This window comes from Musca autumnalis, unplaced genomic scaffold (assembly GCF_047663935.1).
Source record: "Musca autumnalis isolate F117 unplaced genomic scaffold, ASM4766393v1 scaffold_3, whole genome shotgun sequence".
NCBI classification, from domain to species: Eukaryota; Metazoa; Arthropoda; class Insecta; order Diptera; family Muscidae; genus Musca; species Musca autumnalis.
In genome coordinates this window covers 104,108,064-104,129,021 of record NW_027411866.1, presented here as the reverse complement: position 1 = coordinate 104,129,021, position 20,958 = coordinate 104,108,064, and the positions used below count along the sequence as shown (strand labels likewise).

The 20,958-nt window shown below is 34.8% G+C and overlaps 1 protein-coding gene across 3 annotated transcripts in view; it reads left to right on the top strand.

Annotated features, from left to right (window-relative positions):
* The window catches only part of LOC141397251 (microsomal glutathione S-transferase 1-like), a 42,500-nt gene extending 28,311 nt beyond the window's left edge, over positions 1-14,189 (top strand). For 2 of the 3 annotated variants that reach the window (XM_073973356.1, XM_073973355.1), the window contains 2 exons: positions 13,596-13,678; positions 13,791-14,189. In XM_073973356.1, the coding sequence (XP_073829457.1) occupies positions 13,596-13,678; positions 13,791-14,043 (336 nt within the window). In that variant the 3' untranslated portion in view covers positions 14,044-14,189. Of the gene's footprint in view, positions 1-13,129; positions 13,388-13,595; positions 13,679-13,790 lie in introns of those variants that run through there. The other variant, XM_073973357.1, reaches the window with a different exon arrangement.
* The last annotated feature ends 6,769 nt before the right edge of the window (positions 14,190-20,958 follow it).

Here is a 20,958-nt window from a genome sequence, read left to right as displayed (position 1 = left end):
TGTGAAAGAGAGAAGGGTTGTTTTGCCTATTCATGTTTTCTGCTTGTTAAACACACATTCGCACCACACAACTGGAATTTACTTCTTAGCAACAATGAAATAATAACAAATGACAACTGAGAATAACATACCGAGAGAATAAATCTTGATACACGAGTAGAAAAAATGAGACAAACATATTTTACTGAGAATGAATATGTATGTATGTATATCAAAGCCAATCGCTGACAGTAAAGAATTTTTGTACAGTTACGCTGTTAGTGGCGCTTCTGCTAGTTTTTGCAAATATTCATGCATACATATGTATGTATGTATAATGAATGTGATTCCATACACACATATTTATGTACCTTGCAGATTTATAAATGTGTTCTGTTTATGATTGTGGAAAAAAATATAAGGGTGATAATATAGATAAGACTTAATTATAACAGACCGCATTTTCATTCCGCAAAATAGTATTAGGGACTTCAGAAATGTTTCATTTATTTAATGAAACCGTTGCATTTATTTAATAAAAATGTTTCATTTAATTAATGAAATTGTTTAATTTATTTATTGAAACTTTTTCATTTAATTAATGAAACTGTTTCATTTATTCAATGAAGCTATTTCATTTATTTAATGAAACTGTTTCATTTATTTAATGAAACTGTTTCATTTATTTAATGAAACTGTTTCATTTATTTAATGAAACTGTTTCATTTATTTAATGAAACTATTTCATTTATTTAATGAAACTATATCATTAATTTTTGAAGCCAACCACAAACATCAAATGTATCAAATTTTCCGACACATACTATTCAGCATAATTTCAATGCTCACATATTTATCTTAAATTTAAAGAAATAAAAATGTTCATTACATCAATGAAATCCGTTTCATTTATACAATGAAACCAAAAATCATTAAATTTTAGGTAACGTAAGGTTTCATAGCATGGGCGGAACATTTCATTGTATTAGTGTAACATTTTACAATGAAAAATAATCAATAAAACCCGTTCTTTGATACAACGAAGCTTAAAGATTTTTAACAAATCAAATCATTGCATTGATTTTTATTCTTTGGCTATTTTAACAAATTAATTTCAAATGAAAAAATCTACTCAATATTGTGTAAATATTTCATGGTGATAGGCTGAGAAGTTTGCCAAAATTCAAAAACAACAATATTTTTGAATTTACAAATCAGTAAGAGACTTTAAATCATGCTTGATTTTGCGTACAGTTACTTCTTTTATTGGAAGCAGTTTGAGAGAACCTGATAAACGAGTATCTTAGATTTTTTTTAATTTAATTGTTTGCACACTCCTACTGCACCTGAAATTGACCCATGACGAGATTTTCAGTTAGTATGATTACTTTCATTATTAAACTGCGATAGAAATTCATAAATTTAAATTATCGCATTAAATAGCCGTAATTAGAATAAAAGTGAAACGTCACCCTAAAAACGCCTCGGAACACAAAGTACAATTCTTGTTATAGGTGCATTTCAATCAAAGTACAAAGAGCTGGTATAGGCAACAATCAAATTGAATGCGAACGTTGTCATTATCACATTCATTAAAATTGGGAAATATTCATACATATGTACATATTTGTTCATGTATACAATTTAGGAATTTTAAGTGCTATTTGATATACATAAATAAATGATTTTTTTCCTAGAATAATGACCAGTGAATATTATTTGTCACATATCATTGGAAAGACAAAACACAAAAGCTGACAAATTTAGCACCAATCTATTTGATTTACCATGGAACGGAAGTGGATAGGTGATACACTAACGAAGGACAAAGAGAAATATATGTTGAAAAAAGCAGAGTAACCTGGAGCGAAATTAACATTAGATAGAAATAGACAAAATCTGCTGTGCATGAAATCCAATCGTCGTTTTCTTAAAATTTCTTGAATTTTTTAAATAAATGAATCATTGAAACGAATTGAATCTCTTATAAGATAACCTTTGACCTTTATTGTCAACATAAGAGAGCAACATGGTATCATCATCGGAGTTTATCAGCAAATAAATCAAATTTAAATGGACAATTTTACCTTAATTATTTTTGCCGTTAACGTGTGAATGAATTTTAAACGGAAGTTTGCTCGAGACTTCTTATTTGTTTATTTATTTGTTTTATTAATCTCCGGTACCTCTGGGAAAAATTTACATTGGTCATACAAAAAAATTTTGACAAAAAAAATGCTGTACAAACTAAAATATTAAGAAATTTTTTCTATGAAAAAATATGTTAAATAACGTGTAAATGGTGACCTTACGTTATTTTTTTTTTTTTTTTTTTTTTTTTTTTTTTTTTTCATTTCATTTATTTATTCTTTCATTATACAAAGGCCTCAGCGCCATTAGGCATTTTAGAGGCAAGCTGGCAAATATCATGTAACTATACTATGAATAAATAACAATTAGTATGAAAAAAAACTTAATTATAATAATTTTGTTTCATTTTATGATTTATAACAGGAGCTCCTCAACATTTCGAAGTAAAAATATTTTTATTTCAGACTTAAAACGTGAATATATAGTAATATTTCTTAAATCTGGAGGAAGGTTATTAAACATTTTACATCCACAATGTTGTATGCATTGCTTTGTCGTTTCAGTGCGGCATAGCGCTACGCGTAATTGATCATTATTGCGAGTACTGTAAGGATTATGATTTCGTGAAAATGTTATTGTATGATGTCCTATGCCATTTATGCATTTAAACACATACATCAACACTTGTAGCTTATGAAGACCACAAATAGGCAAAATGTTCGGAAATTCATATTTATACAAGTTTAGTGTAGAATATGTAAGTGGTAAATTTGCAACTGATTTCAAAGCTTTGTTCTGCATTCGTTGAATTGATTTTAATTTTGCATTGCGACCATATGCATAAATATTAGCAAGATAGTTACAGTGACTTTGAACTAGAGCGTGATATAATAATAATTTTGTACCTCGATCAAATTTGTTTCGAAATTTATACAACAAGCCAACAGCAGGTGCAAGTTTTGACCTCAAGTGCTCAATGTGTCTGTCCCACGAGAGATTGTTCTGTATGTGTAGGCCTAAATACTTTACATAGTTAACTTCCACCACTTCGTTACCATCAACATAAATTTTAAACTCATTTTCTGTGCGAAAATGAGGTCTAAATCGTATTAACTTGGTCTTTATTGGATTAATAAAGAGCCTATTAATTCGCATGTATTCGAATATTAGTGAAGCATCGCGTTCCATATAGGGTCTCACACCGTCTATATGTCTGAATGGGTATATTAAGCATATGTCATCTGCATAGACAAAAAGTTTTCCATTGAGCTGAAGCCGGGACAAATCATTGATATATACTGAAAATAATAGTGGACCTAAAACACTCCCTTGAGGAACACCGTATTTTACATGCCTAAAATTACTTTTATTCCCGTTGACGTTAACGAATTGTATTCTATTCTTCAGATAATTTTCTATTATCCATAGACTATTACCACGTACACCATAACATTCGAGTTTCTTTAGCAATATGTTGTGGTCTACAAGATCAAACGCTTTGCTAAGATCGTAAAAAATTGCCGCTACACCACAATTACCATTATCTAACCCATGATATATACAATTTAGAACACTCATCGTTGCCTCCTCAGTACCGCAACCTTTCCGGAAACCAAATTGATGATCATGTAACATATGATTATCATTCAAAAACGAATATAGCTGTTCATGCATAATTCTTTCAAATATGTTATCAATAACTGACAAAATTGAAATTGGACGAAATGAATCAAATGTTCTCGAGTCTTTACTCTTAGGAATAGGAATGACTTTATGGATTTTTAAAATTTCAGGATAAACACTTGTATGAATAATGTTATTGAAAATATCCACTAAACGCGGTGCTAACAAATTAATACAATTTGATATTAGCTTTAGTGAAATTCCATCGTGCCCACAGCTTTTACCATGTGGCATTTCCGAAACTAAAGTATCAATGTCTACATTTGTAACGCACTGAAAATTGAAATTGACATTGTAAAAGGGCATTGTTCTCAATGCGTCATAGTTATCAGAATGATATACTGTAATGTTATTTTTGAGTTCTTTAACCGAATCCAGAAAATAATCATTAATTTTTTCCACTATAACCGAATTATCCCTTATAATTTCACCATTTTCATCTTCCACCAACAACGTTCCGGTAGTCTCCCTTCCCAAAGAATTATTAATAAATTTCCAAGTTTTTCCCGCATCATTCTGCATATTGCTCAAATTTACCGAGTAGTATTTATTCATTGACGTTCTGTAGGATGTTTTTATTACCTTACTAATTCGTTTAAGATGTTCAGCAATAATTTTATTATCAGGTTTCTTTCTTCTAAGCCTAAGAAGTTTTTCCTTAAAATCAAGCAATTTGTACAAATTTCCATTAACCCAAGGTACGATTTTCCTCTTCAAACTACAATTAACATTCCTTTTAACCGTGCCCTTCTCAATAGCAGATCGGATACACGACACTAAATTGCAAGTGTCAATAGATGGGTCGCCTGTGAAGGATAACAAAGGCACTTGTTCCTGTAAAATATGTTGGATCGCATCAAAATTATATCGAATTATATTATTCGAGATAAAATCAGACTGCTCAATAGCCAAATTGATTATACAAGAAATAATATTATGGTCTGACAACTCCTGCTCTACTGAAAAAATGTCAATTGCTTTTTCCAGGTTGGTATAAACATTGTCAATAGACGTTTTACTAACTTTTCGAGTGACCAACGTATGACAATTTTTGAAGCAAAATGACGAAAGCAAATCAATCAAATCATTACACGCCACTTCATTCAAAACATTAATGTTAGAATCTCCAACAAAAATGCAAGGGTTCCCACCAAACTGTATAAATAATTGTTCCAAAACACTTAGAAACGTCGATTTACTGCATCTTGGAGACCTGTAAAATGTTACAATAGTAAGTGGTCTACCTTCCAATTTAACATCTAATAATTTTACGGCAATACTTTCAATATTTTGTTGACTAGAACAGTGTTCTACTTTATACAAAAAATTTTCCTTTATATATAATGATGTGCCACCGTAACCATCCGACCTACAACAGTTAACAACATTGTAACCTGGCAACTTATATATTTGAGTTAAATCGCTGTTTAACCAAGTTTCTTGTATGGCAATAAGAGCGGGTAGTTTAGAAAATTGCGCAACTAGGCTTTTAAAACGATTGAACTTCGAAATTGATGAGATGCTCCTGGCATTCACAGATACAATATTGATGTTGTTTAAATTATTTTTTAATTGAGTATTAAAATATTCAAAATCACTAAAATATTTATTATTGATCATTAGAGATGAGATTAATTACAAAATGAAATTTAACTTTTATAAAATGACATATTAAGAGGGGGATTCATAATTAGCATCAGATACATCATCATGTTCCACATGCCTGGATAAGCGTCTATGCTCCTGATATGTAGCTTCCTCTTCCAAAATCTTATCTACCTCATCCATATCTTTAATTAACTTTGGCTTTGACAATTCGCTTCTCTTCACGAAAACTCTTCCATCAATGGCATATACACTTCGAAAACCAATTTTCTTCAAATTCTTGGCATAATTAAGTAAGCCCATAGTGTCTTTACTAAGAAATATAGTCCTTGGAAATTGCGTCATCTTCATCGCCGCTAATATTTGATACCAATAGGTTTCAGATCCATAGTACACAGTTAGCTGCATCTTCTCTACTTTCCGGTTTAGTCCTGTATAAGATCACACATTTACCGCCCCATTGATAGGGGTGCGAACCATTGCTTCTGCGACTACTTCACATTGGCAATTTGATTTCTAGTGGCTTGGGGTTACCCAGCCAAGAGCCTTGTATAGACATGTATATTAGGGTTATGATTTTTTCCTTCTTTTATCAAAAATGATTCCCTGTTGAAGGAACGAATGAACTTTTGCATTTTAATGATAAAATAGCGTGCATTGCAGTTAAGTATTAAAAAAGGTTTTTGTGAAAAAATAAAATGAAATGAAAAAAAAAATATTTCCTGTTGTACGAATGAATGAATGAACTGTTGCCTGTTAATAACTAAAATTACTTTTATTCCATTAATGTATTGCAAAAGTTCACGCACAAACCACTTTTATTTTATAAATAAATGATATAATGTAGAGAATGATATATATGTAGAGATATGATGATTCAATTAGTGGGAAACAAAAGCAGGTTTTCAATTATATATTTGCTTACAGTGATTCAATGAATGTTCAAAGAGCTCAAAAAAAGTTTAAAATCATTTTGTGCCGAAAAATTTTCATCGAATCATCTCATAACCCTAATGTATATGTTGGATAAAATCAGGAAAGCACAAGGAAATACGAATTATCTTTACGGAGGTATTATTGAAGTCATTTGATGGTAGTTGTCACCCCCAAGAAAGTATGTCTACATACTCGAAATAATAAATAAAAAAATATCTTAAGTCTCTATCTGGGGCGACGATCTTTATACTAAACATAATTAATACAACAAAATAACCACAGCAATTATCTATATACAACATCGAACAGTCATATACAAACCGAAGTAATGGTGGACTATGGGAAAAATAAGATGGATTAAATCGAAGGAACTTGAGACCTTTTGATGAGTACACTCGTCGATCACTACGTTTTATGCAGGGACACTACATGCCACTCTTTTTATATTTTGGCTATACAAACTTGAAGTAACAAGTTGATAAGAAATTTTTCTACCCCCAAGAACTCGAAATCCTGAATTCCAATGGAAGCAAAATGTTTTAAAAATTGTATTTCGGGCCGGATCCCTTGAAAACACCGGGCGTAAGTCCCTGGTTCCGTCCAACGCCAAAAATCAAAAAATATATGTTTTAATTTTTATACCCTCCACCATAATATGGAGGGTATAATTAAATTTGTCATTCCGTTTGTAACACATCGAAATATTCATTGGAGACCCTATAAAGTATATATATTCTTGATCAGGGTAAAATTCTACGTCGATATAGCCATGTCCGTCTGTTGAAATCAAGATAAAGCTCTAAATTTTTAAGATAGAGCTTTGTAATTTGGTATGAAAGTTTCTATTGCTCCCAGGATGTTTGGTATTGCGAGTGGGCTATATCGGTTCACGTGTTGATATAGCCCCCATAGAACGGTACCACCCGATTTTCGTTATTTTGAAGGTTTTAGTCTCCTTATCACACCAAAATGGCTTAAATTTGGTACTTAGTCTTCGTTGGGGTATAAAACTGTCCGACAGAAATTTGTCGGTATAGGTCCAAGCCTTTATGTAGCCCCCACACAACGGTACCTCCCAATTTTCGGTATTTTGAAAGTTGTGGCCACAATAATCCACCAAAATGGCTGTAATTTGTTACTTAGTCTTCGTTGGGGGTACAAAACTTTCCCCCAGAAATTTGTCGGTATAGGTCCACGCCTTCATATAGCCCAGATAGAACGGTACCTCCCGATATTCGGTATTTTGAAGGTTGTGGCCACCGAAATGGCTGAAGTTTCGCTTTATGTAGCCCCCATAGATCGGTACCTCCCGATTTTCGGTGTTTTGAAGGTTGTGGCCACAATAATCCACCGAAATGACTGAAATTTGTGACTTAGTCTTCGTGGGGGTATAAAACGTTCCCCTATAAATTTGTCGGTATAGGTTCGGTACCGGTATAGGAACGGTACCTACCGATTTTCGGTGTTGTGGCCGCAAAAATCCACCGAAATGGCTGAAATTTGGTATTTATTCTTCGTTGGGGTATTCAACTTTCTCCTCTTAATTTGTCGGTATAGGTCCACGCCTTCACATAGCCCCCCTAGTACGGTACCTCCCGATTTTCGGTGTTTTGAAGGTTGTGGCCTCAATAATCCACCGAAATGGCTGCAATTTGGTATCTAGTCTTCGTTATTGGTATAAAACTTTCCCCCAGAAACTTGTCGGTACAGGTCCACGTCTTAATATAGCCACCAATATAACTCCTGGTGGAGGGTATAACAAGGAAGGAAGGAAATCAAATTTTTCGAAACTCAACTGCGGTTTCGTTCAAACTTAAATTATTATACCCTCTACTATAATATGAAAGGTTGTATAATCGAATTTTTCATTCCGTTTGTAACACATAGAAATATTCGTCAGCTCGCAATATTTAAGATAAATTTGTAAAATTTGTCGTTATAGTTCAACGTCTTCATAGCACGGCCCCACCCGATTTTCCGTATTTTGATGGTTGAGATGGATGGAATCTGGTAGTCTTCGATGGGGGCACAAAAAATTCCAGAAGAGAATTATTAGTATAGGTCCACTTTTTCATATAGCCGCCATAATAGTGTATCTCCCGATTTTCCGTATTTTGAAGATTGTGATCTTAATATCCAAAAGAAAATGCTGAAATTTGGCATTCAGTCTTCGGGGGAGTAAGAAACTTTCCTCCTGAAAAAAAAACTTACTCGCAAAAGCTATCGAATATATTCAAGTACGGTTTGGTATCTATGGACCAGAATCTGAGAAAAAAAGTACAAAAATCGAATATTTTCAAACGTTTTTCGCTATCTTCACCATTAAGGGGAATTCATAGGCAGTTCGTATGTTCCAGAAAGTTGTTTACTGATATTTTTGCTAGATTCATGTGGTTAATTATTTTCTTGCATTTTCAACGGTTTAGTATCTATGGAGCAGAAACTGGTAAAAGAGGATAAAAATCGCAATTGTATTGCTATTTTGGCCATTATGAAGCATTTATACAGAGTTCGTATGTTCTAGAATGTTGTTTATTGATACCTAAGGTACATTTTTGCAGATGTTTGTTTGCTTCAGTTCTGATCGGTTTGATATCTGTAGCCTAAAATCCGAGAAAAAATTATACGGTAAATTTGAATATGGTTAATAATTTTCGTGTTGCATAGAGTTATAGGAGTCTCTGAAACCTGGCTAAATAGTACAACTTTGGATAGAGAAATGAAATACTTGTAAGAAAAGGTGGAGGTATGTGTTTGTACATAAAAAGTAAGTTGAAATTTAAGGTTGTTCATGAGGTTATGGACGAAGGCTTAGTGGAGGCTTTTCGTTGAAATTGATTTGATAGAAAATGGCAAATTGCTGGCAGGAGTTATATATTTGCCGCATGGGGGAATACAGTGTTGTGAAAGTACACTCTCTGAACTATTATTTGGCTGAAATACTCAGAATATGTCGCCAACATCACTGAGGTGTTGAAAATTTGATGTTACCACGCCCGGGAATCGAACCCACGACATTCTGCTTACAAGGCCGATGTGAAGTTGAAATATAGCTCCACTCTATGGAATAATATTAAAAACGAAGATACGTAATGATTTGTTTGCTTTGAGCAATTAAAGTTCTCCGAAGTCTATTCTTCACGCTGAATGCCCGGGTTCGGTTCCTAGGCCAGGCCACACGAAATTTTCAACGGTGGAAAAATACTATTATTGCGATTTTGCGATCTGCAAAATCGGATAAAAATTATGATTTTGGTCCATTTCATCCGCTAAATATTTCACGATCATCACCAATAACAATAGGTGTATATTCTGGTATGAACCAGACCTCCATGCAAAATTTCGTGAGGATTTGTCCATAATTGCGGCCTGGAGTTTGATTACAATTTATAATGAACAGACGGACGGACACACATCTCAAAATCGATTCATCACGTCGAGATATGAAGATTGGTATACCACATTGGGGGTCTAGGACCGATATTTCGCGGTGTTACATGAATTTTACCCAAAACAAATTTATAATACCTTTTCCACATAGTGGTGTAGGGTATAACTACTGTTGCTTATCATAGTCAGCCATCAATGTTTGAAGGGTAGAAAAATCATTCGACAGATTTAAATAGTTAATTCCATATTGACTGTATAACTGAGTCCACAGTGGCTGGCCAGAAAGACGAGAAAACTTTGAAAATCTTAATTTATGTTATTTATACACCAATTGCTATTGTTAAGAACGAAAACGTCAATGAAATAAGTAAGAATCTAATGCTCAAGATAGGAAAAAAATGTTAATGTCCAGATTATCGAGGTACGAAAAATATGAGATGCCCGGATTACCGAGTATTACTTACTTACTTAGCTGGCCCATTACAGAACATTTGTTCCATAGACCGAGCTAAGAAAAGATCTCAAATTCTCTCTGGTTTTCGCTTCGCTTTCTGGAATACCGCGCCTTTTCATTTCTTTATCCACTTGTATGCTCCATCGAAGCTTGGGCCGGCCTGCCGATTTTGCGTGCACCGCCATGAAATAAGTAAGAATCTAATGCTCAAGATAGGAAAAAAATATTAATGTCCAGATTATCGAGGTACGAAAAATATGAGATGCCCGGATTACCGAGTATTACTTACTTACTTAGCTGGCCCATTACAGAACATTTGTTCCATAGACCGAGCTAAGAAAAGATCTCAAATTCTCTCTGTTTTTCGCTTCGTTTCTGGAATACCGCGCCTTTTCATTTCTTTATCCACTTGTATGCTCCATCGAAGCTTGGGCCGGCCTGCCGATTTTGCGTGCACCGCCATGTGGCATGTATTCATACGCCTTTTTAGCGGATTCATCATCGCTCATTCTTATGATATGGCCTAGCCAACGCAATCGTTACATCTCGATACGTTTAACTATATTCATGTCTTTGTATAGCTGATATAGCTCGTGGTTCATACGACGTCGATATTCACCGTCAACGCAAATCGGCCCGTACATCTTTCGAAGAATTTTCCTCTTAAACACACCAAGCACTGCCTTATCTTCTCCAGGATTTGCCGCAGGGTAAATATCTGGTCAATGGTGGACTTGCCAGGTCTAAAGCCACATTGGTATGATCCAATTATTTCGTTGACCATTGGCTTTAGGCGTTCGCACAATATCCCTGACACTATCTTATAGTTGGAGCATACAGTCTTATCTCCTTTCTTGTGGACAGGACACAGGATGCTCAGGTTGCAGATGGTGCTAACTAGCTGATGCATACACCTTATCAGCGCGTCGCCTCCGGTTTTAAACAGCTCGGCTGGTAAACCATCGGCTCCTGCTGCTTTATTATTCTTCAGGTTGATTGCTGTTTTTACCTCATCTTGGCCGGGCGGTATACATTCTATACCATCTTCTGGGATTGGATCTGTGGTATCATCGTCTTCGCTACTATTGGATACCAGCAGAATGGTAAAATGTTCCTTCCATATCATGAGCACGCTATCTGCATCCAGATTACCAGATTACCTTGCTGGTATCTACAGGAGGATGTGCCTGTACCAAAGCCATCTGTTTGATGTTTCACACTTTGGTAGAATTTTCGGACTGCATTCTGGCTCCTGCACATCTCGATTTTTTTACACTCCCGCTTTTCTATTTCTCTCTTTTTCTTGCGGAAAAGACATTTCTCTTTTATCCTTTTTCCCGATATCTCGTTCGTGCGCTACGCGTTGCTACTGATCGTAAGGTAGCTCTATATGCCGCATTTTTCTCTTCGGTAGCAGCACGACACTCCTGGTCATACCATGAATTCCTTTGTGGAGGTCTCTGGTATCCAAGTATGGATTTTGCGGCTGTTTGCATGGAGTGGGCAATATTTTGCCATTGTGTTATGTTCTCGGGACAAGGAGTGCTCTCATTAAGCAATTGGGCTAGTGGCTATCTGTTGTGTTTGCAGCCTATCGATGTCCAACTTCCGCGTTGTGTCTGTTCGTGTTTTATTTGCAACTTTTAGACGGGTACGTACCTTTGCTGCAACAAGGTAGTGGTCCGAATCAATGTTTGCGCCTCGGAACGATCGTACATCCAACACGCTCGATGAATGTCTTCCATCTATCACAAAATGACCAATTTGATTACTTGTTCTTTGATCTGGAGACAGCCAGGTGCCCTTATGAATATCGAGATGATTAAATCTGATACTGCTAACTACCATGTTTTTTGCAGCTGCAAAGTCTATCAGCCTCATACCATTGTCAGATGTTTCACTGTGGAGACTGAAATTCCCGATTGTTGGAACAAAGATATTCTCCTTTCCAACTTTTGGCATTAAAATCGCCTAGAATAATTTCAATTTCATGGGCAGGGCAACGGTCATATGTTTCTTCTAAGCGCTCTTAAAATATATCTTTGGTCAGTCGTCCTTTTCTTCAGTGGGAGCATGAGCGCAAATAAAGCTGATGTTGAAGAATTTAGCTTTTATTCGAATTGCAGCAAGTCTTTCATTCACTGGGGTGAAGCTGGATACCAGATGTTTTAGTCTCCGTCCAACTACAAATCCGCAACCAAACTCATGCTTTACGTCATGTCAGCTATAATAGAGTGCGTCACCTTTAGGTGTAGTTGTGACGCCTTTCCCAATCCATCGTATTTCCTGTATGGCAGTAATATCGGCCTTTTACTTTTCAAGTACCTCTGCCAATGCGAAGACTGCACCTTCTCTATAAGGAGTGCGAACATTCCAGGTGCAGATTCGCAGATCACTGTCCTTAAAACGTTTGCGGGGTTCGTCAACTTTAGAGGGCTTCGTTTTTCTTTTCTTTCGTTTTTTCATGCGAGTAGTAGTCTGTTTTTTCTAGGGGAGGGTTACTAACCCGACGCCCAAACCTAAGTTTTTAACGTTCTTATGGGTGAACGCGCGGCACATGTTAGCTCACTACCTTCAACGGGTGTTAAAGGCAGTTCCCCAGGTGACACCACGGGGAGGTCAGTGTCAACTTGAGATGAAAGAGGGACCAAGATAAATCCTGGGCTTTGCCATTTTAAAACCGGTCAGGACCGTTCCTTGGTATCTTCCGGGTTATCGACACTGTACTGTAGTTATAATAAACAGGGGAAATTGTCAAGCAAATCCAGTCCAATGTCCTCTTTTCCTCTCAGTATTACGTATTTTAATTGTTCATTTCTAGGCATATTATATTAATTAACCCATTTATTGTGTATGACAGCTACTAGACAAGTTAATTCATAAGACTTCAAACGCTGTGACGAAAACTTCAAAGTGCAAAGTGCGTGAAATCGTTGTGTGTGGTTTATAGCAAAAAATAAAAATATTGACCTTTTACAACATTTACAATTTTACTCCTATGTTCATAGTTCAGTTGCGTTTTAGCTTTACGTGTTTCATATATTTATTATTGTTGGTTCTGAGTATCGAACAAAACTAAGACATTAATTTAAGAATAAACATTTAACAATGGCAGAAGTTGCAAAATCTTTAAATCTCTTATCACCTGATAATCCAGTATTTTGTTGCTATTGTTTTTGGGCAGGTTTATTGCTGTTGAAAATGCTATTGATGACTTTAATAACGGCAGTTCGGCGTCTTACAAAAAAGGTGAACATTTGAATTTAAATTTTATATATTGTTACCAATTCAGTTACTGTAGAAATTTAACCAACATTACCAAGGATTTTAAAGTCTGCTAAAAAGCAAACCTCTTATAATTTTGTATGTCAAAAGTATTTTATTCCAATATTATGATTTAATGATTTTAATAAACCCTGTCTAATTTTATTTATTTCATCTTTTCATGTCTTTACAGTCCTTTGCAAATCCTGAAGATTTAGCTTTAAGCAAAGCCACGGAAGTAAATTTTCATGATCCAGATGTAGAACGTGTACGCAGGTAAATGTTACAGACCAACATTTTATGTTCATATGTGCTTTGTTCTTAATCTTTTGTAATTTTTTGGTTTACATATTTCAACATCACCAAAATCCATCGACAACATCTACAGAGCCCATCGCAATGATTTGGAAAACATTTTGCCCTATTTATTGATTGCCTTGGCCTACATAACCACTGCACCGAATATCATAGTGGCACGTTTACTATTTTGCATTGTTGCCATATCGCGTATTTTTCATACAGCGGTTTATGCATTTCGACCGATACCCCAACCATCCAGAGCAATAGCGTTCTTTGTGCCTTTCACAATTACACTGTACATGACGTTTTGTGTTATCATACAAATGGCAAAGTACGTTTAGACAGTCGAGTAAGCCAGAAAAGATAATAAATTAAATTTTCGTTTTTTGTTGTAAATTAAAAAATTAAATAAAATAAATAAAATAAAAGTAAATAAACAAATACATTGTTTGATCAAATGAACAAATTGAGCAGATTTTCAATGGAATTTTTTCTTTAAATTTAAATGAACCTTAATGACCATTAAGAACCAAAGCTTTCGATTTGGGTTTAAATCCCAGTTTAAGTTAATACTGAAATTGCACTCCGTATATAAACATTTTGATTGTTAATGTTCTAGAATCATATATGTACATATGAATGTACATATTTGTTCGCATATAACCTAAAGTGGAAGTAAAATTCAGACGAAATAAAACAAATGTAAAGATATGATGATATTATCGTTTACCCCTCTGCAATCCGCACTCAGATTTACCAATATTATTGTGAACTTTGGTCAGAATGCAATACAATTCCTGCTACGCGGTTAAATGTGCTCATATGACGAAGATAAATGCGGTTTCTGTTCGAATATAAGTTAACAGATTCCAAAGTTCACCACCATCATTTCAAAATCGCTTGTGTACGTACATACGTACTTACATATGTACATATTTGGGATTGACTCAGAGGTAATGATGAGTAGTTTTGTTAATGTATCAAAGAAAAAAATATCGAAGAGGGGTTTTGGCACCGCGTGATAAAATTTTAGTAAGATATGCACGACTAAAATTGGCTCGTCTTTATAGGCGGTCAACAGGTAGTTTTTATAAATGAGCGAAAGGATGTCTTTATCGACAAGAGAAAGGGTGTCTTAATGGAGGAGCGAAAGTTAGACTTTGTAGACGAGCAAAATGGAGTCGTATTATTCGAGCGAAAGAGAGTCTTGATAGATTGAAAGGCAGTCTTTATAAACGAACGACACAGAAGTTTTATAGGCGAACGAAGGCCTTTCTAGACGAGCCAAAGGAGGTCTTTTCAGACGAATCAAAGGGAGTCTTTATACACGAGTCAAAGTAAGGTATGTTTAACTAAATCGAGGTGAACAGACTTACGAGTCAGAAGACCACATTTACAACGAAGCTGCTCGTTCGACTGAAGCAGTAGATTGTGAGAGCTCTTTATCTGTAGAAATGGAGCATGCACTCTGACGGCAAACACCTTGAGAGCTTTGAATACACTATGCAACACTGAAAATGCAAACAATTTCTAGTACGGATTTTTTGAAAGCACATATTGAAACTACAAAAACCCTAGTAGGGTTTTGTCCCGTCAGATCCAGTTCGGATTTTAAAGCCTCATCTAAACCGGGCTAAAACTACAGTTTTTTGCATTTATCGGACCTATATCTCAGAAACGATTAGGAATTTGACCTTGCTATCTTTGGCAATATTGTAGCCCTAAACTAGTAAAACCTATCTTTTGAACAGACCACAAAAGAAAAACTCCATCTAGGGCATCGAAATCGATAAAATATAAAAAATGTTATATAATTGCTGAAATTCTGGTCAGTATCAGCTAAACTACTGGGAGTTGAACCAAGTAATCGTTTGCAAAAATATTCCAAATAAAGATCTCAGCAATTCTTCAGAACATTCTGAAACTCTAAAATTCTGACTTCATGTTGTTTCAGCGGTATTTTGCATCATTTCTTTTAAAACACGTATTGCAAATACAGTTCACAGCTACAGTTAATTGTCGCATTTCGAATTTCACCGCATTATTGACGTATTTATTAAATGGTCGTTGAAAAATATACTGAAAACAAAGTGATAGATGCATTTTACAACAATGGCATGTTCTGAAGAGTTGTGTATTACATTCCAGTGAATATTTTTCCAAAAGAAAACATTAACAAAAAATTTACGTTTTTGGAGATATGGTGCGAAATGTATACAAATTTTCGATATTTTATAAAATTTGAGGCAATAAATGTAGTTTTTCGAGTTCATTATTTCTCCAAATATGTTATCCTTGCTCTTATCTACAAATTTTCTTCAGAGTTCAGATGAAGATTCACATAGGTTTCAGAGATATAGACCAGAATTGCTTTAAAAAGTGAACATTTGACCATGTTTAGATGGGACCATAAAATCCATACTGGATCTGACACAACAAAACCCAACTACACTTTTTGTCGTTTGGGCATGTACTTTCAAAAAATCCTCAGCTCAAATTGTTTGCACGATTACTTTAAAAATGTTGCACAGTGATATTAGACCGTGATACTCAAGAATGTATCTATAGGAATAAAGTTGGCTGCGCTAAAATTGAAACAATGCTAGATGTGTTAAAGCTGTGGGTTTGTTTCTCTTTCGTCACTTCACCGACTAGATTGAGATCCCTTTTGTAAAGTTTAAGCAGATCCCAATCATGCAATACACGCTGGAACTCTCGTTCCGTTCTAGCTCTTCTTGCGTTTATTCTGATGCTGAAACCCAGAACAATTAGCCTGAGAAATCAAAGCGCTGCTCTTCTGAACAAATCGGTTCAGAACGTGGACTTTAGAGGTACTGTTGTATGGGGACTTTCTCATAAAATAAAAAAGTTGGCATGTGTATTCAAAGCTTTTTTGACATTTTTCTCCACCCAGAGAATATCGGTTGGAAACGTGGACTTGAGAGGGACCGTTATATGGGGACTATGTCACAATATATACCTATATTGAAAATCTTCTGGATTAAGATTTTGGCCAAGACCCTCGAAATAGGTAATATCAGCAAGTACCTTTATATGAGCGCTGCTCCGAAACATCAACCTTCAATGAAATTCGTCTGCGAAAAATTGTTCTTTTCCTTGGGAAACGTAGGTGCCACATTATAGCCTAATTAATTGGAAAATGGAGTCAAGACCCTCGAAATAACTAAAATCAGGGTGTATATATATATGAGGGTTATACCAAACCGTGTGGACCTATCTATACTGATGAAGTTTGGCATCGAGAGTTTATATTTACTATGAACTCCAAAATTAGTTAGAAACTATCGTTAAAACGTAAACAATACTCGAAATCGGGGTATAACTTTATATGGGGGCTATACGAAAGATTGGACTAACATGGCTCTATTTTTTGTACCAATGACTCTATATGTAATTCAAAGGTTGTAACGTGGTTTTCTCGCCGGCTGGGGTAAGTTCAGGACCCAGTAAACGTTACGAAATGAAAAGACTAGTATTCTCCTTTTCCTGGGGGCTATATCGGGAATTTATTGATTTAATCTATGTTACAACCTACTTGTGTTTTAATGCGATAAGAATGAATTCAATGGGTATATCGGTGTTCAGAAACACGATGAGTACGGCGTTCGGCACGATGGATTCGTCGCTCGGGTGTTAGTCTAGGTCTACGATCTAGTTTCTACAATGTACTACTATTACCCAAACAGTGGAACAGCTGACCCGAAGGCCCTGTACAACTGAAAACCCCGAAAGTCCAGTGCCGAATGGAACAGATGACCCAAAGGTCCTGTAGAACTGAAAAACCCGAAGGTCCAGTGCCGAATGGAACAGATGACTTAAGAACCCTGTAGAACTGAAAAACTCGAAGGTCCAGTGCAATTTATTAGGCACCACAATGTAATGAGTAGCTTCCAAAAAGTATTACTAACTAGGTAACACCAAGGTGTACGTTGGCGGATTTAGAACAGCCTTCAGTTCCAACCCGTGTAGCTAACTCCCTGCAGTAGCCAGCTAGCCATCAGCAACCAACTCTGAAATATATGAGTGACTCGAGGCATTAAGTGAACGTGAATTATTCGCCCCAAGCACTGACTATGATAGCTGCAAAAATACACTGGAGTTAAATTTACCTGTGTGTGGCATGTTATACCACTAGTGCTGTCAATGCGCTGTTTACCCATGACTGTAATGGATTTCTTGGTAGTAGTTGTTGGGTTATGTACGTGATCATATTGTCACGTTACAAGGTCTCTATCAAATTTCTAAGCTTTTTCTCTAATCTAGCAGAGTATAGCGCGAAATATTAGATACCTATTACCTTTAGTTAAGCTTTTATAAGGGGATGTAAAAAAATTTGGCCACAGATCCCAAAACCCTTTTAAATTTTTATACCCTCCACCATAGGATGGGGGTATATTAAGTTTGTCACTACGTTTGTAACTACTCGAAATAATCATTGTAGTCCCCACAAAGTATATATGGGGAATTCCAAGTGAAATCGGACAGTTCGGAGAAAAGTAATTTTTGATTTCAATTGTTGTTGGTTCAACTTATGCTCCTAGCCAACAGAACATTTTAGTATATTTTAAAATTATTTTTTGACCAACAATACAGAGATATCGCCTATTGAAATTATCGCATTTTTAAAGAGCTATGTTCAAATAAATACTCATAACTTCTTTAATATTGGTCCAAATGGGACCATCTTTTTTTTGATTTGTTTGTTTTTTTATCAGCCATCGAAAGAAATATTTTAAAGAAAAATGCACAGTGGGCTTCAATGCAATTTTCGGGATTTAATATTTAAAATCAATTTTTAAACATGATTGCACCCTTCGATTTTTTCAAAAAAATTTTATGTTAAACTACGTTCAATTACAAAAATTTTAAGCCCTATGTGGTAATGGGATTCGGACGATTACTATTTTTTCTGAATTTTTTAAAATTTGTCAATTCAATTTTCCCTTTATACCTTTGTGCAAAATTTATTATTTTATTCAAAAAATTAAAAGTTTCATTTATAAATAATTGTTTTGATTTTATATTTATGAATTTATCTTAAACATCTTAAAAACTGCGTCATTTTTCGATTTTGAAAATGCATCAGCGAAAATTCCATTAAAGTCCACTGTGGATTTTTTTTTTCTATTTTTTATGATAAATATATAATATATAATGATAAATATGTACTCTTAGCTTCAAAAATACAGGAAATACAAATTTTGGACAAAGGCATTAAGGAAAAATTGAATTGGCAAATTTTAAAAAATTTAGACAAAAAAGTAATCGTCCGAATCCCATTACCACATAAGGCTTAAAATTTTTGTAATTGAACGTAGTTTAACATAAATTTTTTTTGAAAAAATCGAAGGGTGCAATCATGTTTAAAAATTGATTTTTAATAATTAATCCCGGAAATTGCGTTGAAGCCCACTGTGCATTTTTCTTTTAAATATTTCTTTCGATAGCTGATTAAAAAACAAGCAAATAAAAAAAAGATGGTCCCATGTGGACCAATATTAAAGAAGTTATGAGTATTTCTTTGCATGTAGTTTTTACAGAATTTGACTTTTTCAAGACGCGATATCTCTGGAACCGTTAGTCAAAAAAAATTTGAAAATATACTAAAATGTTTTGTTAATCAGCAGAATCGCCACAGCAAAAAATAAAGGAAATCAAAAACCTCATCTTGAAAAAATGTCCGATTTCACTCAGAAATCCCCATATATTCTTGATCAGCGTGCAATTCTACATCGATATAGCCATGTCCGTCCGTCTGTCCGTCTGTCTGTCCGTCTGTGGAAATCACTCTAGCGTCCGAACGGATTGACGTAGGTTGATGAACAAAATGACGCGTGACGCGTCGTCGTTTTAAGGAATTTTTAAGATATTTAGCCCATTTTACCACCGAATTGGTTGTAATTTGGTACTTTGTGTCTCCAGAGGCCAAAAAATATTCCTACCAAAGTTGGGTTATATAGGTCCACGTTTTGGTATAGCCCCCATATAAGGCCCCATATAAAGTACGCGTCATTTTAATATATTTTGAATGTATTAGACCCATTTGACCACAGAATTGGTTGTAATTTGGAATTTTGTGTCTTCAGAGGCCAGAAAACATTCCTATCAAAGTTGGGTTATATAGGTCCACGTTTTGGTATAGCCCCCACATAAGGCCCCTTATAAAGTACGCGTCATTTTAATATATTTTGAATGTATTAGACCCATTTGACCAAAGAATCGGTTGTAACTTTGTATTTTGTGTTTCCAGAGGCTAAGAAACATTTCTACCATAAAATGTTTATATAGGTCCACGTGTTGATATAGCCCCCATAATACAATATCTCCCGATTTTCGATATTTTGAACGTTTTAGCTTCATTATCACACCGAGATGGCTGAACTTTGGTATTTAGTCTTCTTTAGGCGTATAAAACTTTCCCCCAGAAATTTGTAGGTATAGGTCCACGCCATCATATAGCCCCCATAGAACGGTACCTTCCGAATTTCGGTATTTTGAAGGTTGTGGCCACATTAATCCACCGAAATGGCTGAAATTTGTGGTGGAGGGTATAAAAAGTTCGGCCCGACCGAACTTAACGCTTTTCTTACTTGTTTATCTTCTAACCGAATCGAATTGTAATTGTAACAAATAACTGCTATAACGCGATCCAAAATAGCAGATTTATTTATACATCAATAAAACTGTTGTCCCCTTCAAAGTACACTATTAATTTCTCTTTATTTCTACAGATTGGATTTAGATTTACCTGACTGAATTAATTTAAGTATAGAACCAGGTTTGAAAACCTTAAGTTTGAGGATAGTTTTAATTTCTTTTGTATGTACTGGGGAATTATTTTTTCCAGGTCATATACGTATTAACATATTGTGATATCTTAAATTACTCTTAGGATAACTCCCATTTTTATTTATAATTTTTACTCAAATAATGATGATATATCTATCATAATAACAAATTATTGTTAAGAAGTCTCTAAAATATATATTATATCCCGTCTCATATTCCAAATTTCATTGAAATTTAACATATGTACATACATACATAGCGTGTTTGGTGCATAAAATACAGGAAATCGTCCGAAAGTATTAACCGATTTCGATATAATTTGGCACATTTATTTGTGGAACAAATTCCTTAACACATTCCAAATTTCAGCGAAATTAATCATATATAGCGTCTTTGGTGCATAAAATACCTCAAATCGGTCGAATATATATATGGGAGCTATATTA